The 25,938-nt window shown below is 40.4% G+C and overlaps 2 protein-coding genes across 9 annotated transcripts in view; one reads left to right on the top strand and one right to left on the bottom strand.

Moving 5' to 3' along the window:
* Positions 1 to 12,704, bottom strand: part of ATP6V1C2 (ATPase H+ transporting V1 subunit C2) — a 23,966-nt gene extending 11,262 nt beyond the window's left edge. Inside the window, exons 1-5 of one of the 5 annotated variants that reach the window (XM_074538106.1) lie at positions 9,318 to 12,055; positions 7,980 to 8,197; positions 6,763 to 6,830; positions 1,114 to 1,199; positions 506 to 535 (exon numbers count right to left, since the gene is read on the bottom strand). In XM_074538106.1, the coding sequence (XP_074394207.1) occupies positions 506 to 535; positions 1,114 to 1,199; positions 6,763 to 6,830; positions 7,980 to 8,108 (313 nt within the window). In that variant the 5' untranslated portion in view covers positions 8,109 to 8,197; positions 9,318 to 12,055. The other 4 variants (XM_026793601.2, XM_026793599.2, XM_026793600.2 and 1 more) reach the window with 4 other exon arrangements.
* Positions 12,705 to 12,856: 152 nt separating this feature from the next.
* NOL10 (nucleolar protein 10) overlaps positions 12,857 to 25,938 on the top strand; it is a 78,427-nt gene continuing 65,345 nt past the window's right edge. For all 4 annotated transcript variants that reach the window (XM_074538103.1, XM_026793598.2, XM_074538105.1 and 1 more), the window contains exons 1-11: positions 12,857 to 13,016; positions 13,470 to 13,515; positions 14,240 to 14,338; positions 15,107 to 15,184; positions 17,010 to 17,047; positions 19,854 to 19,990; positions 20,719 to 20,784; positions 22,440 to 22,500; positions 23,013 to 23,098; positions 23,453 to 23,531; positions 24,730 to 24,879. In XM_074538103.1, the coding sequence (XP_074394204.1) occupies positions 12,951 to 13,016; positions 13,470 to 13,515; positions 14,240 to 14,338; positions 15,107 to 15,184; positions 17,010 to 17,047; positions 19,854 to 19,990; positions 20,719 to 20,784; positions 22,440 to 22,500; positions 23,013 to 23,098; positions 23,453 to 23,531; positions 24,730 to 24,879 (906 nt within the window). In that variant the 5' untranslated portion in view covers positions 12,857 to 12,950. The remainder of the gene's footprint in view (positions 13,017 to 13,469; positions 13,516 to 14,239; positions 14,339 to 15,106; positions 15,185 to 17,009; positions 17,048 to 19,853; positions 19,991 to 20,718; positions 20,785 to 22,439; positions 22,501 to 23,012; positions 23,099 to 23,452; positions 23,532 to 24,729; positions 24,880 to 25,938) is intronic.

A 25,938-nucleotide genomic window follows, 5' to 3' on the forward strand; every position in this document is an offset into this window, starting at 1 on the left:
TCAAGAAAGTGTTCAACTTTATAGTTCTTTTACTAATCAGAAAGGGAAGGAGGAAGAATTGGTCCAGTAAAGCTGCTGAAGCTTATGAAGACTGACACTGGAATATATTAGGGGAATCCTCATATACTAAAGCTGACTTCATTTTTTAAGATGCAGTCAGTAATCTTATAAAGGTTAATGCCCTAATTCAATATGATTTGTTTGGATGACCAACCCCAGATAGAGGAAATTAGTAAGACATGCAAGCAATTTCCATATCCTTCTAATAGAACACATGCAGAGCTTAGGGAAAAAATGGTGTAAAAAGGGGAAACAGAGGAAATTAAGGAAACCTGTTGTTTCTCAAGTCATAGGGATATCGTGATCAAGCTACGAGGTTGTTACTTGAGAAATCCATCGTAACCTGATCACTGTATCTCTACAACCAGACCAAGACTTGTGTCTAGCACTAATATACACAAATGCATGCATGGAACAACACCACAACCATCAGTCCTCAACATACTTTGGAGACATTTCATTTTATCCTTTAGCCCTGAAATACAGCAAATGGGATTATTGTATTTCTCGAACAGTTGCACCCATCAAACATCAGTTTTATATCATTCAAGGACATTTCTAAAAGAACTTCCTCCCCATCCTTTATTAATACAGGTCTAAAGTACAACATTGCAGACAAAGGGAGATGGAGTGTACACTCTTAGTTTATCCAAAAAGCATCATGCTGTAAGTCTGTAATCAGCATGCATACCACATCCAATTTTGTTGTATTTTTCCAGAATAGCTGGGGAATGCAAATTACTGACAGATCACTGACAGTTGTCACACAACCATACAGAATGTGATTTAGGTGCCCTTAAGAAATCAAGCCCAGGCAGGGCACAGGAGTGTGCTAAGTCATGTTAGGAGTGAACAAGAATGTCTCTTACTTTCATCTTCACTCCAAAGTTAGCTTCTGCTGAGAAAAATGGGAGCAGGCTAGACACATTCTTATAAAATGTTGCTGATGGTTGTCCTTTCTGAAGTGTGAGGGTTTCAATTCCACATATTCATATTCTGAAGCAAGCAAAAGCAGCATCAATGCATTTAAACCCCCACATTCACAGCACCTACCTCCATTGGCCAGAAGATTTTCCTGGACTTTGTCTTTTGAGTCCTCCATAACTTCTCCTATGTACTGGGCTATTTTCTTTATTACACTTAAGTGTAACAAAAGAAGCTTTGTTAGTGAAGAAACAAAATTATTTTAAAACAGTTTCACAGTGATCTAATAAACACAGAAATGCCCAAACAAAACATTTCTGAAGCAAGGCAGGTTAATTTGCAATTCAAATTATAATAAAAAATCTAGGACACAATGCAGAACTAAATGTCTTACCTCTAAATACACTGATCTCTGCAAAAACATAGGTAATGTCATTTTGCCTGTGTTCTGGACTTACAGAATATCAAGATTCAGTCTTTTGTACACTCATTTTATGCATAGCAGAAACCAGAAGGCAAGAAACTCATGTTTTAAACCCCCAAGGCAATAAAGGCAAAGGTGGCTACATAAAGACGCTGACTAAAGACCTGTTCCATAGGATGCTAAAGACAACCTTAGGGCTCGCTGAGAAAAGGTTCTCAGAAAATACTCAGGGGAAAATAGCAGTGTTATCTTGCTTGATGGGGAATTTCTTTCTTATTCCTTTTCTTTGCAGGACTCCTTCTCTCTTCTCTTTCAGCATGGTGGACAAGACACTCCTTTAAGGTGTAGGAGAGCTAGATTCAAATCCTTCCATCCAGTCCAGAATAGTGATTTGTGCAAGGACCCTCCTAGAGAACACAGTCTCCACTGTGCCATGCAGGAGGGTAGACCATAAGTAAAGGTAGTATAGAAAATAATCTTACCCCCTAAAGAGTTGCAGCTGAGCCCCAATTATTAGAGATTGGGAGCAGGCCTGATGTTAACAGGCCACAGCTGCAGCCAATGAGAAGAGTGTTATAAAAGAGTGGATTGGTTGCCTGAGGGGAACTGGAGTCAGGTGGCTGCTGTGAGGACAAGGAAGAGTCAGTGCCTGGAGGAGCTGCCTACAAGAACCATCAAGGATCTACAAAACTCCAGCAATGTGGAACCCTTGCAATGTAATGACAGTAGAGCTCTTGCACTATGTATGACAACAGTGCCACTTACTCTTTGCCCATTTTAAGAAATGGATTAATCGAGTCCCTCTAGCAGTAGTCCCCCCTGTCTGTAGTCAAAGTATGTGTCTCATACAGGCTGCAAGACTCTCTGGTTGTTTAAGTATCCTTCTGCACTCAAAAGTATTCACAGAATTTGGCCTGCAGTTCCCTACTGTCTGAGGTTGACTACACCTTGTATAGAACCCTGAAGCCACAAGGTTACTCCCTGACCATTAAATTGGCAGAGACACAAAGTGGACATAATCCTTGGCCTTGTGACAGGGAGTGTAACAGCAGGTTTCACTTCTGCTTCATTTCTCTTTCTTTCCTTACTAAGAGGAGACTGCTACAGCTGCAGATGAGCTGGAGACTGAAAAGGCATCTACAGTGTTTGGACATTGTGTTATGTGGTTGGACAATGCGGTGTTCGACCAATCGTGTGGTTTTCAGGAGCAGAAAAGAGACTTTGGGCCAGGTATACATACCACGAAAGGGTTAGAAAAGAGGGTTTTCTTTCATGTGCTGCAAAGCAGTTGCATCTATCTTTGTTACTGTGAAGAAACTTAGAGTCTTGGGAAAGGTTTTCCAGTCCTATGACAGCTAGGAAAAGTCTGAGATTGTTGATGCTGCCAAGAATGCAATACTCAAAATTTGTGCTATTTGGGGTCAATTCAGTCTGAAGAAGAGAAGATCTTGTGACTTCAATATATAACGGGCTCCTATAAGAAAGTTGGACAAAGGCTTTTTACCAGTGCCTATAGTGACAGGACAAGAGGCAACAATTTTAAACTAAGAGAAGATTTAGACTGGATATAAAGAATTCTTTACTATGAGGGTGATGAAGCATTGGCACAGGTTGCCCAGGGGAGTTGTGGATGCCCAGCCCCTGGAAGCATTCAAGGCCAGGTTGAATAGGGGTTTGAACAATCTAGTATAATGAAAGGTTTTCCTGCCTATGGCAGGGGGTTGGAACCAGAGCATCTTTAAAGTAGCCTTTCAACCCAAATCATTCTTCCCATGCCCCTGGACAGATGCAGTTCAGAGTGCCTGTAGGAGGAATCTATACCACTGTGCTCCAGTTCACCTCTCTTTCTCAGAGCCGCTGCAGTGTTTCCCCACCTGGCTGCAGCCTCATAGGGACTCATCTGGGGGTTGTGAGGGGACAGCATGTTTCCCACACTCAGTCTGTGGGGGGGTTGAGGGATCAAGGCAAAGCTTCCCTGACAACTGCAGCCTTACCAAGCACTTCTGCAAATTTCAGCTTGTAGCTAGAGCTGGGTTTTGTCTCCTTCACGATGCTCAAAGAGCCCAAAGAACATGTAACAAGACAGCAGGTGGTAAAACCAACAGCATAGCAGAGGTTAAAGACATTATGGAGAAAGCAGTTCACAGGGACATGTATAAACCAGGAGCTTCTCCAAAGGGCCTGAGCTGCTTTCAGGACTCTTGAGCGCATCTGGTGGCTGACTGACAGGTGGGAGACAGCTCTGGCTTCTCTCCATGGATACAGAGCGGGGGACAGGTGTGTGCTCTCAGGCACCTGACAGTCCTACCTGCCCAGGCAAGGCTTGGCTCCCTTCCCACCCACACATCCCATGGTCCCTGCAGCAGGATACAGCCACACTGTGTGTAATACACTGTGCCAGAGGAATGTTCTCCAGTCCTGCCTTAGTCTCTGTGCCTTGCATTGCATCCTGTCAAAGCAAGTGGGATTTGCTCATCCAATATATTTCCCATGCAAAGACAGAACCTATCCCCTCCACACCACTGATGTCTGGAGCAAATGACAGGAATCAGACCCCTGGAGGAGCCCCACTGACTACACTGATATCCAACAATAGACAGTTTTCACAGCTAAGTATCAGATCTCTGCTTTTAGATAAGATGAATCCCATCTTGAGCAAATACCATGATCAAATGATGCATTATAAAACGAGAGTTTCAGCAAAACTGCTTCAAGAAGTAGTAATAAAAATCTGTAAAGGAAGTAACTCCATTTAACCTACTATTATGTCTTGTGCAATGTCCTTAGCTTCCAAAAAAAAAAAAGTCTAACACTCTTTAAATGATATTGAGAAAGAAAGGGTGCTACCCACCACGCCTCCAAAACACTGCAGGGAGCAGAAGTCCTGCAGTCTGAGGCCACTCCCAGGTATGCCACTGACCCAGGACCAGGGAGAACCCCTGGGTAAGAGTGACCCAGGAAACTGTCAGCTTTTGAGAGAGCTCCATGCTACCACAGGATGACATGGAAAAACACTCCTCCTCCCTGTGTAAATAAATAATAAAAGTATGTGGAAACAATAGCTCCTGCAAACTCTTGCCCTTCTCTGCTGTCCTGGCAGGAGGCAGTGCTGACAGGTTTGCACTGCCTGGCTTTAGTGGCAGCTGTGTTTATCCAGCAACAGTTCAGCAGGCAGCTCTTTCACAGAACCAGGAACATAAATGCTCAGGTCATCTGAACAGGCTTGTAACCCTCTGGATGCCATTTACTTCAACCAAGTGAGAGTGCCTGGCATTTTAACCCTTGAATCACAAGGGTTTACACATAAAACCTGAGGCATTTATTTAATGCAAAGTACTTTCGTATGTCCTTGTGGGACTCAGTCAGCTAATACCTCCGATTATTCTGTTATTCTCTGTTACTATAATGTTACTACTCTAATGCATTTTTCTTATTTTTCAAAACATATTTCTTATTTTTAAATCTTGTTGATCTTGCTGGTTACCTATCTTGACAGGCAAATGAGACAAACAGGAAGAGTCCTTGCCTCAGCAGATTACAGTGGATGGCCCTCACTGACCCCTTTGCTCCATGTCCCTAGAGCCCATCAGAGGGTAAGAGTCATTACTGGCATTAAAGGGACAATTAGTGCAGTAAAGTGGTGTTCAGCTTGAACGAGCAGCTGTATCGTGCTGGCAAGTAAAGACAAAGATAACAGGAGCCAGTGAGCCTAAGGAGCTCCTACTGACATTTCACTTCTAACTGCCCTCCGTGATCTTACATGGATTCTGAACTCAGCTTTTCAGAACTCCTAATGCTTCACAAAGCTGGGGATTAGTTATGCCTTTCTGAAAAATCAGTTCTGATAATTGCTGGCAGCCCTCAAACCCAGAACACACAGCTGCTTCCTATCTGCTGCCCTGATTAGAGACATAGAATCACAGAATATCCTGAGTTTGAAGAGATCCACAAGGATCATCCAACACTTTCCATTAGAACAGATAGCAGGTATGGGCACTGTCTCTCCCCAAATTTGCCCCCCTTTCCACTTCCTCAAGAATCTCTACAATTGAAGAAGAAGCTGGAACATGTTACAAAGATTTGGGGCAGTATCTTTGGTAAGGTCACAATGGAGATGGTTTTGTTGATAAATTAGGTTGCTTTGCCTTGCTTAAAGTCCTGAAGAATCAGTATGGTTTAGTTTTAGGTAGTTCTGTGAGGAGCAGGGTGTTGGACTCAATGATGGTGATGGATCCGTTTCAACTCGAGATGTGAATCGTATCTATGATTCTAAAAGATCCATCTTGTGTGCAACCCAGAATTATCATATGCAATCATTCTAATACAACTCTTGTGTAGCATTAGGAAAATCAGAAAAAAAAATGCTATGGAGAAATGTATTCTAGCAGACCAACATTCACCTAAACTGCCTAGCATAGATGCAAACAGTTTATATCAGGGTTTCTGTATTTCTTTGCAACTGCCACACAAAGATCTATGAAAGGATTGAGCATATTTAGACAAGAAAATGCTTATCAGTCTGGACTGGGAGAAAAAAGGCAAAAGACCCAGAGCTAATGCATGTGTCTGTGACCAAAGCTGCCAAAGCAAAAAGTAGAACAAGGCAGAAAAACCCAGCAGCTTATACCTTCACTGCCTCAAAGTCTGCCTTGTGCCATGAAGTATCTTAAAACCTGTCATTTTCTTAGCTTGCTGTACTACATTATTCTTTTGTATGCCCAGGTCAGTTTGTCCCAAAAGGCAAACTTGGGAATTGTCAGCAAGGAGAACATGTGAGTCTTTGCTTAAGTAGGTTTGATACAATATGAGTCAATATTCTGGTTTTTAAGGAGTTTAAAAGCCTGAGAGGGAGCAGTCTGGACTTCATTCAAATGAATATAATCATTAGAGGTCCTCTATCTAGTTGAAAAGGAATAGAAGGTTCAATAGAAATATTCTGTCAAAACAAGACCAGGGAGGGCTTCACATTCTCTAAATGTTGTTTTATCAAGTTTCTGGATGAGGTGGGAGGATGTTCTTTAAAACAAAAACAAAAGCACAAAACAAAATAACTCCACAACCCACCATTTAAAACAGTTTCCTTATGAGAAACAGCTTCCCTAGCACTGCCACTCGAATGGATTGCTGTGCTGACAAAGCAACTGTGGATATAATTCATCTAAATTTTAAGGAATGAGTCTTTCTTTGTGATAACTCCATGACAATCAGCACAAGGGTTAAACAAAGCCTATCCACTTTAGTCCAGTTGTAGTCCAGGCTGAACTGAGTCAGACCAAGGTGAACACAAGGACATATCATCCCATAAAAACAATGTCTGTTTCTCATTTGTAGGTGGTAAATAAGATCTATTTTACCTTTCAGCAAAGGTATCAAGTTTTCCCAACTCATCTGACAGACCAACAAGAGCATCCAGTGTCCCCACCTGTGCAAAAGATGAGAATTAGGTGAAAGATGCACAACTCTGTCTAAGGCTTTTGTTGGCAGAGCCTTAAGGGGACTGACTTGTCCTTAGTACACATGAATTTAACAGTTTGGCAGAAACAGAAACTTATTTACTTGGTGGAAAATAGTAGCAATTTCTTTACCCAAGAACTAGGGCATAAAAAGCCTTTTCCAATAAAGGAAAAAAGTATGTGTAATCTCAAGATTACACAGAAGTGTCTTTCTTCCTGTTTTCTCTTTGTCCTCTATCATCAAGCTCCATAGAATAGTCTTAACCAGACAAAATAGTGTCTGGAAATGCACACAAATAATGCACAGATACAAACAAGTCAGATGTACTAAGAGAACAAAGGGAAGCAGCAGTTTTTCAAAAGGGGGTGTCTGTGTTCTGTTATTACCGAAGCAAGTCTCTCACAAAGCCATTTCTGACCAACATCTGCTTTTTGAATCACTGTCAGTCATAACCTCATATTTATGGTATTGCAGCATATTGCCAAACCTTTTCTTGTAATGTTGCCAGCTCAACATTATGTTGGTTCAATCTAAGAGAGAAGAAATAAATTTTACGTAGAACAAATAGAATGCAAATGAGCATCTTCAGATACTCCAAATGCTTTACTTCCTTCAACATAAGCAGACTCTCACCACCACCAGTGGGGTAAGGTCCACAGATGATAAAAATAAGGTTAATGGATGATAAAAATCTTATCAATCTCTTTGTTGTGCACACAAAAAAGCAACACTCTTTTCTCTGTCAGTAGTCTTGCTGCCATGGCTGTGGATAGTCAGCTGCTCCCTTTGCATTAGCAATCCAGGATGTACCGTGCTGTATGACTTTCATGACTAGGAGCACATTGTACATGGAATGCAATAGATCAGCTATTTAACATCTCACTCATGTTTACTTCTTATACATCTACCTTTCCAATGTGAAGCTCAGCTTCAAGAACAATTATTTATTTCTCTCTGATCAATTTTCAGTTGACTGAACACAACTCATCCCCCAACCACAGGCTTCTTCTATGCTCTGCATATTATCCCAAATGATAAATCTCGTATTTATCCCAAAAGTCTTTAGCCCTGGCTAATGCTGCTGTTTTGCCCATACACAAACCCCTTCCTCACTTACCTTTAAGTCTGGAATATGGAATTTACTATTGCTGGACAAGTTTGATTTAGATGTCACAGTGTTCATTCTCTCCCATGCCTGCAGATTTGTTTTGTCTCCTGGGGCAGAAATTAGCCAGAACTCCGACATGATCTAATATTTTTCCTTCGCTGCTGGTCACTGTAGAAACTCAAATCAGGTAAGTGGCTAAAAGAGCACCACACAAAATGTGTCCTTCCCTAAGAACAGAAAGAGTTAGAACAGATCACTGATTTCTTTTCTTCAGAAACACCAGGAGAGTGAGTCAGGCTGAAATGGAACATGACCTTCTCCAGAATGTCACGGAAAGAGTGTGGCTGTTCCTTCCTTCTCAGGATTGTTCCATCCAGTTTCTGCATGAAGAAATTAAGCTTCCTCCTCCCCTTTTCCCTCCCAGCCTGTTCCTTTTGCCTTGCGCTTTAAGTTCAGTGCCCGTTGGGGAGCTTGGGGGCTTCACCAAACCACCCAAAAGCAATAAGGAATTTCCACTTGATAAATATTCTCTCTCAAATTGTTGGACATTTGCAAGGAAAAATGAAAGCAAGACCTCTGCTAAACATAGAGGCTGCAAAAGGTGCCACTGGCAGCACAGAATATTGCTTTCCTCTGTGTTTTTTCTTCCCAGGCTCGATAGGAAGGAGCTGGAGGAAGGCAAGCCCTGGCGTACAGGGCCAGTATCGGCAGAGCCACACAGATGGAACAGTAGCGAGAACAGAGGGACAACTACTGTGGCACGAAGCAAAGAGATGAGGGCAGGAGAGCGAGCAGCTGGCACCACACCGCAATCCTCCGTTCCTTCCCGAGCTCCCGCGGAGCATCCCCGCCACGCGTCCTGCTCTCAGGTGTGCGGGACAGGCGGGTGCGGCACTCGCCCCTCGGCACCCGCGCCGTGCCCGAGCGCTGCCAGCCCGGCTGTGAGGGGAGCCGGGGCTCCGCGGGGCACTGCCCGCTGCCTCTCCTGCCCGCTGTCTCTCCTGCCCGCCGCTTCACCTGCCCGCTGCCTCACCAGCCCGCTGCTTTACCTGCCCGCTGCCTCTCCCGGCCCTGCCGCTCCCCGTGCCCGCGCCGCTCCCGGCGGCTCCCGGCGCGGCCGTGCCCGGAGCGGCGGCCGGGCAGGGTCGGGGCGGAGCGCAGCGAGGCGGCCGCCGCATCCACGGGGGGTGCAAGGGGGCCGGGGCTCCCTCCCGGAGCACAGGGAGCTGCTGCGCCTGGTGCCCTGAAAGCTCTGTCACAGCTCTGACTAGGGCAGCTTTGCATCTCCTCGCTATTTGCTGGCGCAAACAACGCAGAAGCCATTTGTTTCTATTAAACACTGCCTACCTTCAGCAAGTCTGAAGCTTTCGGAATAATTAAAGACTTCTAGGAAACTCTTGTTTCAGGGACTTCCCTAAGTGCTTCATTTAATGAAGCAAATATGTAGTGGACTCAGCATAATAGAGATGGTTTCGTTCCTGGTGATGCTTCTTCTTTCATTTGTAGCTGTGGCTTTTAGTCCTTAGCAACTCTTGAGCTTGTTTTACCTTGCCTTAAGCTTGGTTAAGACACTGGGAGTATTTCACAGGTTGTGTGGAATTATATTCTCCAGGCATTTCTAATCCAGACATGCTCTGAAGGTAACAAATGTCTAAACGCTGGCTACCTGCCTCTGAGAGGCACCTCTCCAAGAGGGAGTCGAGCCCCTTCACTGGGGGTTATCCAGTTCTCATCTTCCAGCTGAGTTGTCTAATACTTAGGAATCCTTGTCATGCTTAGGCAAACTCTGCTATTACTGGGGGCTTATTTTCTTCCAAAAATGTGTATTTTTAACTCATGTTTCTTTGTAAATGAAGCCCCTACAAGTAATTAAACAGAAGGATGCTCTTGGTTTTCCACATGATCTGTCATAAACTGAGAGGGTTTGAGATGCTGGAGGCAGGCAGGTCTGGTCATGCACAGAAGCTCTTGACACTTCCAAGAACCTTAAATGAATATTCCTGAAATATTAAAGTGTCTTCAGGACTAGGAAGAAGCAGCTGATGCAAGGCATCCTGAATGATGCCGTGTAAATAATGCTTTAGGTAGCTAACGTGCAGGTCAAGGTCTTAAACCCTAAATGTATAGATTCTTTAGGTTAGCCAAAGATTCATCTTCCTTTACTTCTCTTTAACATTTTCAGTGATATATTAAAAGCAATTCATGTGTGGAGGAAGTGAGTCTCTACTGAAAGCAGAAAAAGATACTGAGAAGATCTGTAGCTGAAATAACCATTTTGTAGGGATTTTTTTGGTTTTTTTGTTTGATTCTAATTCTTTTCAATCATAGCGTCCCCTAGGGCATGACAAAGGGTCTTCCAGAAGTTATGGGAAAAAATGAACATATTGATCTGTGAGATGGCATTCACAGAAGAAGTAATTATTTTCTAATCCTTCTTTTTTGTTTGTTTCTTTAAACTATACATTTTAATAATGAAAACATACTTAACTGATGTTTAAGTATCTACATCATACCTATCTTTACCCACAGCTTACAGGTCTGAAAGTTACAGTAGACCTGATCACCTAGATAAGGCAGTTCTTTCCCATCACAAACCAAGAACAGTTTTAACTGGATCCTTGTCGCAATCTCAAGCTGTGGAAATGCTTTGCATAATTAATTTTAGAAATGTTACATTCTCATAATCTCCTTAAATTTAGAATCATGTAAGTTGTAGTGCTAACAGATGAGAAAAGTTTCTTGCTGCAGTGGTGCTAGATTTTAGGAATGTTTTTTTGTACACATGCTTGTTATAACAAATAAGGTAAAATCCAAGCTGTAGGGTTGTTGAATTTCTGGATTCTACAATATACACTACTTAATTCCTTAACATTTTTATAGCAGGAATGCCATTTTTCCCCCTTTGTATAGCATTTTTACTATTATTAAAGTGAAATATTTTATGCTACTTATTTATTGTTTTAAAATAAAACTAACAAGAAAAGAGAAAGAATGATGTTAATGTCTCAGCAATGTCCTGTTGAATGTTTTCCGTTATCATATTTTCTCAGTTTACTGTGACTTTTCAAACTTTTTTCTTTTTACCCCATTTACATATTTTTAGGCTGGATGAGGCAGCAGTGAAGGTGGAGGGGAAGGAGCAGGCAGACATGCTGTGGGACCAGGATTGTGCTGCAGTCTGGTGGTAACACAGCTCTGCCAGCTCATTTCCCTGGCTGGCCCCACATGTGGTGCCATGTGATCTCAGGGCTGTCTAATTCCCTCATGATCATCACGTGTCTTTCTGCTCCCTTTGATCCACCAAAGCAATGAACTTTTCTGTGGCTTTGCCTCTCTCAGTATTTGTGAGTACTTCTTCAGGTGCCACAGCAAGAGAGCAAAACTCTGCCTCCAGACAATGATTAAGGGTATTGAAATACCCCACTTGAAGAATATCCCAAGACAACTTTCTCCAACAGATAACCAGAATTAAGTACCTAGGCAATTATGACACTGACACTAGAAGGAAAGCTGCTCTCTTCAGCATTCTAGACCTCTAGGAATTCTTTGTAGGTTCAGGCATCAGACTGCTGAATGCCTCTTGAGGTGCCCTGGAATACCCTCTTGTGCCTTCAAGCTGCTGTTCTAAGATAACACAGGTCTGCTGCACATTCCAAGTCACATTAACCAAGCCCCCATGGATATCTGGGATTCCTTACAATACCCAGAATTGTGGACAAGTGAATTCAGCAATTCAGTTTTAAATGTCTATTAACAGTTCATGGTGCTCTAATCAGACTGTGGCACCTGATCAAACTCACCCCACAGAAAATATTCAGTGGCCGCTGCATCACACTCCTCAGGCTTAATTTACCAGAGATGAGATTCAGCTGCATGAGCTTCTAATGCCACCAGAGATGTCCCTGCACATCCTGCCTGCAGATTACACTACAGAAGGGTTTGGATTTTCCATCGGTCTTGTGTCAGTGCCGTCCAGGTGCCCTGGATACCCTATGGCATCTCAGATGTCACTAGACAACCTACATATAAGCAAGTACAGCCTTAGCTTTCTGAAATGGGAGCTTAAACACCTAACTTAAACTTACAGGTACCTGTATTTAGGTGTGCTCATCTCCCAGGAATCTCAGCTCTAACACTCTAAAAGAGCTCTTTTCAGTCGTGATATTGGTATCAGCATTGTTGTGATACTCCATGCATAAGACTTATTTGGAACTGCTTAGTTTGCTTCAGTGCCAGAGTTATGCATTGTTAAAAATTTAGTTGCAATTTTCATTGTTTCTTGAACACGCATATGGACTGGATATACATTATTTCAGTCCTTGCTTTTGATCCTGTGAATTGGAACAAGAATGGTTGGAATTCTGCATACTGGTTTTCTTTTTTTCTTTTTTTTGAGCAGCGATGCTACAAAGCAATAAGAATGTGTCTTTCTACGGTTGCTGTCAAGGTTCTGATCAGCAAATCCCGCACTCACTGTTTTCCATGGCTAAGGGACACGGTCTGCCACGGGTGAGAAAATTAACCTCCTCCACCAAGGCTGCAGGAAGAACTCCTGCATTCCTGAGTTCACATGAAGACCATGGAGAACGACGCCACAGCTGCCTGACGGACACTCCTGACGGACAGACAGGCTCTCTGTGTCCGGACACAGGCCGGGCCCTGCGGAGAGGGCTCACGGCCGCCCCGGCTCCGGCCCTCTCCCCCCATGCCGACTCCCAGCAGCGCCGGGACCGCGGGCAGCGCCCAGGGACGAGGCGGCAGCGGAGCTGCTTCGCTGTGAGCTGCGGAGCCAGCGGACCTCGCTGTCCCGCGGACTTGTTCTGCTTCCCCCGTTCTCCCCGCTGTGAGGCAGGGGCAGAGCCGCAGTGACAGGCCGCCCTCCCCGCCGGCTCCGCACGCCGCCGGGTGAGGCCGAACCGGCGGAAGCGCCTCGCCTTCCGCTTCCTCTCTGCCCGGGAAGAGGCGGGCGCGGCTGCGGCCATGCAGGTCTCCAGCCTCAACGAGGTGAAGATCTACAGCCTGAGCGCCGGCAGGAGCCTCCCGGAGGTGAGGGCGGCGTGGGGAACGGGCCCGGCCCGGCCCGGGTCCTGCGGCGGGAGCCGGACCGGCGCGGTGCCGGCGCGGGGGCCCAGCCCCGGCCCGGCCTGGCTGGGCTGCCCCGGTCCATGTGCGCTTGTGTTGGGATCGTTACCGGGAAACAGCTCTGAGTGCTTCTTACATTAGATATGCATTTAAATGAGTGTAGATATGCAGTTTAAATGAGTGAACCTCTGGCTGTGGCGGTGCTAGTGCACAGACCCGTAAGCAGCACGATCTTGTGTGTTTTCTTGATGTGGAATGGTTAAGTTTATCATTGGAAGGGAAAGTGGATGATAATTAGGAAAAAAAAAAAGAATTAGCGGCCTAAATGTCTTATGTTTCAAATGGTTGGATAAACTTTGATTCTCGGGTTCCTGTATGAATAATGAGCTCAAGAGTGATGTATGCCTTTGCTTGCAGTGGCTCTCTGACAGGAAGAAAAGAGTGTTACAGAAGAAAGATGTGGGTGAGTTTTCCCCTCGCTCTCGGCTACTCCACATACATAACGTGCAGGCCCAGAGGAGACTCCTCACTGATTGATACACAGAAGTTATCCCTAAGTCATAACATAAAAACTACAGAATTAAACTGCAGATAGTTATTGTGACTTCTCATATAGCTTCACCTGAACACTGTATCACCAGTGGTGTTTTAAATTTTAGACATTAAATATTTGGGTTGTGGATTGTAACAGAAACATGATGGATGAATTCCATGTTGTCCCTTACATTAAAATCAGACAATAAACTTTTTTGTGATGCTGTGCTAATCTTAGGGAGCAGGACTACATCATTTTAGCCTGAGCTTCTTACACAAAATAAAAAAGGCTATTTGGATTCACAGGAAGTGTTATGCAAGAAACTTAACCAAGAAAAAATGGGTAGAGGTAATGGAGTATGGAATACCTTATATACAAGGCCTTAATTGTGACAGCGTGCAATGAGTATTTGCTACTATGTTGTATAATGATTTGTTACGCAGTTTCATTGCAGTTCTCATTTATTTTTTCACAGGGGTAGTCTGCTTCTCAGGGTTAGCAGACTGTGTTAAACTGCTTATAATGTGGTACTTAAAATATCTGTAAAGGATAGTCCCTGTACTCAATTAACTCAACATGCTTCCTTAGGAAACTGTTACAATTTTTTAGACTGATAGAATTGTGCTTATTCTACAATTTTTTTTCTTTACAGATATCCGTAGAAGAATTGAACTTATTCAAGACTTTGAAATGCCCACTATTAGCACAAAGATTAAGGTATCAAGAGATGGACAGTATATTATGGCAGTTGGTGAGTTAACAAACAGTCTCTCTAAGAGAGGCCAAAAGTCCTAGGTAATCCTGGGTGCAGTGACTGAGTGTTTCAGGTAGAATTGTTAAGAGTTCATTTTAAAGTGTGGAAATTAACATTCTGCTGGAAGCATACTCTTAACACGTGATAGAACAGCTGTCTTGAGAGTGGTGCTGTGGAACACTTCTCTTTAGAATACATACATTCTTAGAATCATAGAATGATTTGGCACTATTGAAGATCATCTAATCCAACTCCCCTGCTGCCAGGGTTTATAATACAAATAAAAAATTAATAAAACATATCCATCTATAATACAGTTATATGTTAAGTTCTGAATTACTTTTAGTGTATGTATGTTAAATAACTTCTGAACATCATTGTTTGAGTATTGTTTTATAGGAGGAGGATAATCTGCATTTTGTGACTGTCAAAATAGGATCCAAACATGAGTACTTTAATAGGTGTTAATAACATAAAGAGCCTTGATCTTTCAGATTTACTGGAAGGTGTTACTAGATTCTGTAGGACATATCTGGTAGCTAGGAGAACCTGCATACTAGTAGGGTGCTTACAGAAACCAGGCTGTAAGGTTGTGTTACTAAGAGGTGTGTTCTTCCAGTCATAGAGACTATGGGAAGGTCAGAAGACTTATAGTAGAAACACAGTAAAGCCTGTATATCTAAGACATTATACTTGAAAAAAATGCTTTTGCATTATCTTTTTGTTTAACTTTTTATTTAATCAAACATCGAATTACTCTTTCAGGAACCTACAAGCCCAGGGTCCGCTGTTTTGATACCTATCAGTTATCCCAGAAATTTGAAAGATGCTTAGATTCCGAAGGTTAGTACAAGCCATGGCTGTTGGTACATAATAGTACATGTTAGTACATGTCTGTCATACATAATTCAGGTTGGACTCCAGCAGAAATTCTGCCCTCTGTGCTGAGGAGACGGAATGAACTTCAGGGGAATGCAGGAATCTAGAGTAAAACCATCTAGTCTTCATCTCTGAATTTTCCCCTTTATTCTGATTTCAAAGTTCTTTCCTTGCCTGGAAAAGAGGGTGTGAGTGATGTAAAATTTACCTTGAGGCAGAAAGTCTGGGGCTCAGAGAGTGAATGTGGCTGAAGTCTGTGTTCTGTTTGGTGAATGTGACAAAGGTTCAATGGCTGGCTGGTGGCACGATCTCCCTTCTTACCTGTTCTGTGAAGCAGTAAGATGGGAGAACACACTGTGGGTTGCTCTGTTTTCTCTCTGGAGCCCAGCTCAGTAGGTGAGTTAGAGTAAAGAGAACTTCTGGGACGGGGGTGTTGGTTTGTTTGTTTGCTGGTTTGGTTTTCTGTTTGTTCTCTGGAAACAAATACTTAGGGTAGATGGTAGCATGGCCAAGGCCCTAATTGCACCTTATTTGCTACTAATTTGGTGGGAGAACAACTATGGTGAGGAAAATAGGGAGCCATCTAGACAATGGGAAAGGGAGAATCATTTGGCAGTTAGAGGAGGGCAGGAGCTGCTACAGCTCTGAGCTTTTAGGGTGCTTAAATTTCAGTAATTAGAAGGTTATTTTTTTTTGTTTAGTTGGTTTTGGGTTTTTTTTTTTTGCAGGAGGGGGGTGGTGGCAGGGGCGGTGAGTGTGTTGTTATTTCAGGTTTTTCTGTTTGAAGACTGATGACTGAAAGCTGGGATGTAGGGGTGACCAAAACAATAAGGAGATGAGCACATTCATTACAGAAGAATTGAACTGGTTGAACTTTGATGTGTGTGAAAGTGATGCAAGAAATAAAAATCGTAATAAGAGCATGGAGGTGTTTTTGTGCTCTCTGCCTCAGGACTACAAGAAGTCATGTAGGGTGAAGGAACAGTGTTAGGCAGGGTTTCAGAGAGGCTGGGGAGAGGAAGGTATGGCAAGAGTTAAACCCTCTTTAAAAGAGTAGAAGTCATTGTAATTATAAATGCTTGCTGCTAATTAAAGTAAATTTTTTTGAACTGGCATCTTGGTAGACTGCAGAAGTATGTTTAATTTGAAGTCTAGCATAGAGTCACTTCAGGTAACTTTAAATGAGTTATCTCATTTAAACAGAACTAATTTAGCTGAAGCAGCTACTCCCTAATGTTCCCAACTCAGCTCAATTAAAACTAGGCAAAGTTCAATATGGTAGTGTTCAACACGTGTAGTAGCTTTCACATTTGTGATTTTTTTTGAGCCTTAACTTCTTTTGTGAAAGTACGTACCCCTTGGAAGGACTGCATGTGCAAGTTTATGCATATATGTCCAAACTCTTAAATTTTTTATCATCTTTGATGGATTACCAAGCTCCATGGACCACACACTTACTGAAAACCATTTGATTAGACATTTCCCACACCGATAAACTCGTGGTTGAGCATTGTGTTGAGGAACGTGTCAAGTATACAAGAACAATAAAAAGATTACAGGATGCTTCATATGTTTCTAAAGTTTTAGAAAACTACTTATTGTTTTGTAAATCAAGTTACATAATTAGAGATCTTGCTAAAGATTAATGCCTGCATTATGCATTGACACCTGTGAGGAATACTTACATGACTAAAGATTAGCATGAGTTTAAATGTTTTCAGGATTATGCCAATGTTTGCAAATAACTGCTTGCTTAGTTGACTCAAAATTCTCTTCCTCTCTCTTCTAGTGGTTACATTTGAGATTTTATCAGATGATTACTCAAAGGTATGTTTAATAGTTTTCAGTGTATAAATAAAAGAATTGATTAGTATGTATATTAAAATGTATTTTCATATATAGTAAAGGCAGTCCATCAACACAGCTTTTGGATGAAAAATGTTTTTTTAAAAACAGCAAACAGGGTAAACATTTTAGCACCTTTAAAATTTTGTTTTCTTTGTGTCTTTGTACTATAATTTACTTTACAACTTTTAAAGTCTTTTGTCTGTTGGAGAGAAAAGCCTCAAATAGTGATCTATCCTACAAGCAAAATAATGTGAAAAATGGAATTAACTGTTCTTTCTGAGCTAACATTTAGTCACAATCCCTTGTGCCAAGTGATGCACACGTACATTGTTTTTGGAAGGTGAGATAGCTATGAGTAAATTAGCAACCTGATTTGTCATTGTTGTTATAGACATGATGATGAGTATATGAAGCAAAAATTGTGGAGAGAACTAATATCTTTTTTCTTTAGTTTTATTTTTAAATGAAGTGCTGTACCTGAAGGAATCACCCAAGTGTTTATTTTATGCTTTTTTTTTCTGTGGAAAGACCTTACCATTTCAGGTATAGGTTTGTTTTAATAAATACTGCTCTTTGATCAGAGGCACGATCATCTAGCCTTGTAGCTTTTTTTGCATTTTTCCTGTGAGATTTCCAAGGAAGTGCATGAATTCAAGTAGCAGAATGTAATAGCTGATACTTCACAGTAGCTTCCCACTTGTCTGTCTAGTGGAAGATGTTTCTGGCTCTACATTCCAAATAGTCATTTGGGAGACTGAGGAACATGCTGTCTTCCCAAATGTTTCTGACTGGTTATGAACAGAAAGGTGTGTGTGTTTTGAGCTGAAATGGGTGCTGTATTTCAGGCTGAAGCCCTACTTTTTCAACTTCATGTAATCTTTATGTTTTCAATTTTATTTTACTAAAACTTAAGAAATCATCAGAAAGAAAAATAAACTTCAAGTGGCTGTCATAGTGTTGTGGACATGTTAGAAAGAGGGAACGATATTCGAGAAATTACACTTGAAATTTTTAGAATCATAGAAGTATTGATTGGAATGGGTCTTTTAAAATATCATTTTAATGCTTGAACAGTTCTGTCAAAATCCACAGGGATGATGGTTCCAAAGATTTACTGAATAAATTGTTGCAATTCTGCTCTATCTTGTCATAAAGAATTTTTAGTTCCTGCCCAGGAAAATATTGAGTTTTTACTGTTGCTATTGGAAAGAGGGATTTTTTTTGTCCTGGATTCTGTCCCTTGTCAGTCTTGGTAGCCCTCTTGGTGCTCTCAGCATCCTTTCATAGCCAGGGAAAATAGTGTCTCTCCAAATCTGTTCCTGCCATCCCTTTAAGGCTTCTTTGAGGCTTATTTGCATTTTCATAGTGAGAGCACCTTTTTTCTTTCATACAGATGAGTATGAATCTGTATGAAAGAAAAGGCCAGTTACATTTCTGTGCCTTTCTAAGTTTTAGGTTTAAAAGTATTAGACTTGGACTAAGTTTTAGGCTTGGGAGAGAGTGTAGTGTATTTTTTCCCACAGCCTTTTGCCAGGAGACCTGTATTTCCACATAATGTTTTTGCCACACACCAGTGCCAATGCATTTGCTACTGTTAGTTGTAGTTTTCTGGTGAGGACCAAAATTAATTTAGTAAGAAGAAATGACAAACACAATTTACAGTGAGCTGTATTCACTACTAATGGAGGAGAACATTAATATATTCAAGTCTAATATTATAGAAATTTGTGTTTAAATGGAAAATTATTAGAGGTAAGACAGTTATACAGATTAATAAATAAAGATGACAGATTTAAAGTAACTTTAAATAAAACTCAACTTAAACTTTAAATTTAACTTTAAACTTAAAAGTCACCTCACTTCCCTGAGTTTCTCATCCTTATTTGCATTGCTAGCTACGTAATTCAGCAGTAGAAAATTTTAGATATTTGCTATGTACTGTTTTTAGAAGATGCATGTACTACACAGGCTAAACTAAAGTATCACTTCTCTAATCCAAGCTAAATAGTGATGAGGCTCAGAGACAAAGGTTTGGCAGGGGTTATCATGCATGGCATGAGTTTGGGCCAGGCCAGCTGTTCCTCCATTGCTCAGTGCCATAGTTTGAGGTGCAGCACGTGATGGGGGTGATCCTGTCTCTGGGTATCCCTTCCTGTGGGTATGTGCCATGTTAACCTGCCATAAGGAGTGTAACAGCAGAACCTGGCCTATTTTATTTACTGGGGTAGGTTGAGCTCTCTAGTAATGCCTCCCTGTAGGTTTTTCCAGGAGTGAGATGTTTGTTTAAGTTTCAGAAAAAAAACAATGTTCTTATTCAGTTGGCAAAGAACAAAAATGTAGAAAGATCACTGGTGTCATTTACTGGAATGCTGCTGTGCATCAGGATGTGTAGCTCATCTGCCTAGTCCATGTGAATGTACTGGTGTCTGCAAAGCTTTGTACCTGGAAGAAATCACTAACTGCAGTGTCTTGAAGGCAGTAGAAATGTTAATTTTGGTGCAGCAGAGCGTGAAATAACTGTGCTGCTTCTGACTGCACAGTCACTTTCAGGGTGTCTCATTTATTCCTGTGAATATTCATATAATGTATATTAACAAAACTCTGCCGTGGCTATTGAGAATGAAGCACTAGTTGATTCTGTCATTTTAGTAGAAATTGTTTGAATAAGCTGTGATAAGCCTTCATGAGTTTGAAAAAAAGAATCACTGAAGTTTGTGCTAAAAGACAAGTTGGAGAGATACTTGTCTGTGTCTGTATATTTCAGTGCTTTCTGTTTTGTTTTCAGATTGTCTTCTTGCAGTGTGGCAGATTTGTGGAGTTTCATTCACAACATGGCCATTACTACAAGACAAGAATACCAAAATTTGGTAGAGATTTCTCTTACCACTACCCATCATGTGACCTGTATTTCGTAGGAGCAAGGTATTAAGTGGACTATTTTGTTTCAGTTTTGTTAGCAGTGTTTGCCAATAATAAAATAAACATTAAAATATTAGAGAAGCTAAAAAGCAGAAAAAGTGACAATTCCTTCCAAAATTACAAGGGAAATGGTGAAGGGTGGAAAATGTGGGAAGATTAAAATTAGTTCAGTTTCCCATGCTATTTTTAAGCTGTTTTTTTATTCTTAAACCATGTATATCATGTATTTGCAAATTTGTATTCAAAACTGCAGGTCAGTGTATTGTTTTAAAAAGTGTTTAGCATTTAAGGAAAATTAAATAACTTCCTATCCTGGTTGGTGTTTTATTGCTGTGAAGTGTGAGTTAAATCACATAATTGTGTTTCTGAAAAGACATGGTAAAAATAAAATTAGATTCTTAGGGTTTCAAGCAAAGTAAGTAGAAATTCAAGATGTAACTTAAATCACAGGAAATTAAAAGGTCTTGAGAAATGAGTTAATGCATCTTTTGCCTGGAAAAATAGTAATTGGTAGGATATTGAAGTATAATGAATAAATGGTGAACATGCACATTTTTCTCTGTATTTTGAACACCAGAGTATATATTTATGTCATTGTAAATTGTGAATTCTGAAAATTGTATATTTGAAATTAGACTGTGAATAAGAATCTTTACAATGCCTCCAAATTCACAGCAGTGTTTTTCAGTATTAGTTAGACACAAGAGTAATTTTGGGTTTTTCTTTTGTAGTTCTGAAGTGTACAGGCTGAATCTGGAACAAGGAAGATTTCTGAACTCCCTGCAAACCGAAGCTTCGTAAGTTCTGTGTAATGCATGACCTCTCTTCTTTCCACCAGGTGGGAGCAGACTCCTAGCATGCTCACCACCAGTACTGAAAGCTGCCCAAATGCTTTGCACAGTTGAAAGTGAGCATATGCTGAGTCTGACTCTCATTTCATTTTATGTTCTGTAACTTTTTTGTTCTAGTTTTTATGTTTAATTGAATTTTCTTTTGTGGATGTTTTAAAATTGCTTAATATGGACTAAATAGGTATTATATAACTTGATCTTAAGAGCATTTCATTAAAACTTTGCCATTATTACTCAATTTAGCCATCATATAGAGATCTACCCACGGGGTATGTACTTTCCCAGACATGTCTTTGTCCTTCTGCTCTTGAAGTAGCCCAAAGAGAATTTTTATATCTCCAGCATGTGTCTGATTCTTTTGAAAACCCTACCAGAGTAGGAACTGAGCTTTTTTTCATGTGGGGAGAGGCAGACAGACTTCACTAGATGGAGTAGCTTGTTGGTGGGCAACAGCTGGTGGGCAGAATAGCTTAACGGATGAAGAAGTATTTGGGAAGGCACAATAAAAAACTGAGCAACAGGAGTTTAAAAAAGGGAAAATCCTGGCATGGGAGAGGTAAGGGTGTAAAGTAAAATCTGGATTAGAGAGATGAGACTTAAGTTGTGGGAAGGTTTTGAGGTGAGGGAGTTGGATGAGTTACAGAATTAGAGGTAGAGAGCTTTGAATGGAAGAAGTTGGAAAGTGCTGGGATAAGTAGTGTAGAAAGGAAGAAATATTTGTACTTTGGAAGAATTGTTGTCACAATACAGGGCTCTAGGGTGCCCTACTGAGAAACAGAATACTTGGGTGAGAGAAAGGAAACCAATTGTCAGACAGAACATGCTGGAGATGTAAGCTTTAGAACATAAGTAATCATAAGGATCTTTTGACATAATTAGAATCAGAGATTCATTTAGATTGGAAGACATGTAAGATCATCAAGCCCAACCATTAACCCAACATGGCCAAGTCGCCACTAGACCATGTCCCCAAATGCCTCATCTACATGTCTTTTAATTATCCTCAGGGATGGTGATTGAACCACTTACCCTGGGCAGGCTGTTCCAGTGCTTGGCAGCCCCTTTCAGGGAAGAAATGTTTCCTGGTATCCAATCTGAGCCTGGCACACCTTGAGGCGATTTCTTCAAGTCCTGTTGAGTTGTTTAAGAATACAGTGGTGCAGAGTGATGTGGCAGGGCTTGGTGGTAAGTGTTGGATATGGGCAGAGCAGTGCAGAGAGACTCAGAGCCCAGGCTCCTGTTCAGGGCACAGCCTCATGAATTCAGGTGAATTTTCTCAGGGGGGTCTTGGAAATTCCGAAGATGGAAATTTCTCAGCCTCTATGATTAACACATTCCAGTGCTTAATTATCCTTACAGCATAAAAATATTATCCTTACATCCAGTTGGAACTTTACCTGTTTGAAGTAATCAGCACTGTCTCTGCCTCCAGATTTTTAGTAAGCTCCCCTTAAGTATGGGAAGTTGTTGCCATTTGTCCCTCCCTCCAATTTTTGCTTTTCCAGGCTGAACAATAGTGTACATGATTGCAGAAATCTTATTAGTTGTTAGTGTGTTAAATTGTTCTGTGGTCATTAAACTTGCTCCTTTTTCTGTTGTAGAGAGAGTAATGCCTGTGACATAAATCCTGTCCACTTCTTGTTTGCTATGGGGACAGCTGAGGTAAATGTTTGCCTTCCTTTTATGAAAAGGGCAGTAGTGTTTGTTGCATTTTGAAATTAATTTGCAGGAGGAAAAGAAGAAATCATGAACCTAATTAATTTAATTGGTCTCATTTGCTATGGTAGATATAGATAATGTTAAAGATGACTTTTCAGAGCATAGTGCAGATAAAATATTGGAGTTACTTGGTTGCTGAGCACTTGAGATTTTGCAGATGGGAGCAAAAATAATGTTCTCTCATTCTGCAGTGTAGCCATCTGTAGAAACTAGCTGGCATGTGTACCCTATTAATCTTAAGAAAATTAGTGTTAGTGATTTTCATTTAGATTACATTGAAAAAACTACAAATGAAATGTGTGCACCCTGTATGTCATTATTAGAACAACTCATGTCAACCTAGGAAATTTTGTTAATTATTCCTTAGATTAGATAATTCATAATTTTATTTAAATGTTTTTAGACTACCAGGTGTCTGCTACATAAGCTTGAACCATATTTTCTAAACTGTTTAGGGAAAAGTGGAATGCTGGGATCCTAGAACTAGAAATCGAGTTGGGCTGTTGGACTGTGCATTAAGCAGTGTGACAGCAGACACAGAGTGAGTAAAGGCTTGCTTTTCACGGGATTTTTCTGAAGTCTTGGTTGTTTTAGAAATAAATCCCACTTTGCTTTAAAATGACCTGCCTGTTCTCTTGTCATTGCTAGTGTGAATAAAGGATTTTCTTAGTCACAAAGGAGTTCTCTTAGACACTGATCTAAGTAGTGGCTATTTTTGTATACAAATGCATGTTGTGAATGTAAACAGTGCATCTTTTTGAAGTAGTATTTCTCAGTGATACCTGTGAATTATTTTACTTAGCTAAGAATTAGTTTAGCTATTCTTTAACATTAAAAAAAATTATTTACAGGCTTTATTGAAAGTATGCCTAACTGTAAGCATTGTGCTTTGCAGGATAGAAGGTTTGCCATCCATTTCAGCACTGAAATTTGATGGGGCCTTGAATATGGCTGTTGGAACATCTACTGGGCAGGTAGATTTGACTTCATGTACCACAGTTCTTAGGAGATCCTGCTCTTGAAATTCCCAATCCATGTCTATCAATACATTGAGTGCAGTATCTATCTATTACTGCAAATATTTATTAGACCATAAATTACAGGTATAGAGTAGTAATAGTCAAACTGCAATGTAATTTTATCAAATGCTTGTACTCTTCAGAATTTTGTAGGTACCACTTGAAATCATCATAACCTACATACTCTACAACTGCAGATTTGCAGTTGACTTATGACTTGAGTCAAGTGTGAGGGGAAGTTGCTGCTTTTTGGGGCTATGAGTACCATCTCAATGCAACATATGTGATCTCCTTCATCTTAAAGTCTAGAAAACCAGAAATTATTGGCATTCAACTGTTATTTTTAGTGTCTTATCTTGATATGAAGACTAATTTAAATTCATTTGTTGTTGCCATCATATTTGTAAAGGGAAGTGTGGGGATTGTTTCCTGCCATCATCAGTATTTTCATGGGTTTAGAAAGCTGTAGCTCCTTCAAGAACAGATATGTGTGTGAGAATTGTATTTGCTATGTTAGGGTACGAGTCAGACAAATTTTATTGCAGATGGTGTTTCTGATTAAATAAACTGATAATATTATTTTTCCCAAAGATTATTGTTATTCACACTTTACATGTGAAAGATTTAACTTTCTCAAGTTCCATAGGAAATTTTGGAGATAAAATACAAGTTTCTGGAAGACAGGGTCTGTACTCTCTACTTTCCTTGACATAAAAAATTACATTCTGTGGTATTTCACTGAGGGAAAGTTATATTCACTGAATCTGGAAGGAAGTCTGAAAATTTAAATTATGTAACAACAACACAAGAATCTGAAAGTGAAATATTACTAATTATGAAACACTAAGAATATTGAAAACAATAAATGGTTTATTTTTTTCAATAGAAATTAAAAAGTCTTTAGAAAGATGATTAGGTCTTAAATTCATTAATTTTTCTAGATGGAAGCATGCTGATGTTAAAATACCAGGTTAGAATAAACTCGGCTCACTTAATAAGTTGTTTTCAGAATTCAAAATAATTTATTTTATGTAAATCCTGCCTATGTAAGTAAAATTTCAAGTTTAGCTAAATGTTTAGTGAAGATCTGATGGGCATGACTTCCTGATGGTCTTACAATTTTATAAATTTAATTTGTCTCTTATTCTTCAAGGTCCTATTATATGATCTTCGGTCTAGTAATCCATTAATAGTCAAAGATCACCACTATGGCCTGCCTATTAAATCCATTCAGTTTCAGCATCAGCTGGATTTAATTATCTCTGCGGATTCTCGAATCATAAAAATGTGGAACAAAGATACAGTAAGTAGTTTTATGTTACTGCATTCAGATTTTTAAAAGTTTACTTTATTTGGGTTGGGAGTTTTGGGGGATTTTATTTTGGCTTGTTGTTTTTGGATGTTTTTTGTGCAGCTTAATTAATTAAGCTGAAATTCAGTGTAAGAAGTTGAGGTTTTAATGTCTCTTAATTTACACAGCATTTTGTCCTGTCTGAGTAAATCAGCATCTGGGAAGTTATTCAATAGCCTGTCAGGTATAAAGATGTAGTCTCAGGGGGTTTTTAGCTGTTTGTACATGTCTGGCCAAGAGGCTTCTTTCAGGAGAAGGTTTTAAACATAAAAAGTAGTATGTTAGCCATTGCCTTGGTTTGTATATTTCTCACTATGTTCTTGAATACATCCAGTTAGGTTTTTTTACCAGAGAAAACATGTTCATTCCAATTCCCTGCTCAAAGTAGGGTTAATTTCAAAGGTAGATCAGTTAGTTAAAGACGTACTAAAATCAGTTACTGCTTATTTTCACGGGATCCCATTTGGATACTGAAGCAGATACCATGCAGCGAGCCAACAGCCTGTCTTAATAACACTGTATTAGGGGATTATATTGCAATGGGCAATGTCTTTATCCTTGCCCTTTGCGCCTCCAAGTGAAATTGTAAGTTCTAATTTTCACTCTTTTCATTATATCACGCTGTCCTCTTTCTTATCTTTCTGTAAATGAACCTTACTATGACTCTATGGGGCAGCATGTTTTGTTACCCCAGAATTCATAGTAACACTATTGTAACTTGTTTTGGTTTGAGGGGATGTCTGTAGTCATTGTGCTCCTTCTGAAAAACATGCTCCATTTATGCTTTTCTAACTTTATAGTGAAACATAAAGAGAGTTGTAGTAGAGGCTTTTTTTCCTAATTATTTCAGGCAGTCACTTCAGTATTGTTGTGCTGCCTCATGAACTTTCAACAGCCTCTTATTTTTTCTGTGATTGCAAGTAGCTTTTTGTAAGCTCCTCTGCAATTAATTGTTACTGTTTAAAAGAGCAAATAAATTATTGGTTATTATTTAAAACATCTGCAGTGGCC

The sequence above is a fragment of the Zonotrichia albicollis genome, chromosome 3, assembly GCF_047830755.1.
Source record: "Zonotrichia albicollis isolate bZonAlb1 chromosome 3, bZonAlb1.hap1, whole genome shotgun sequence".
Classification (NCBI taxonomy): domain Eukaryota; kingdom Metazoa; phylum Chordata; class Aves; order Passeriformes; family Passerellidae; genus Zonotrichia; species Zonotrichia albicollis.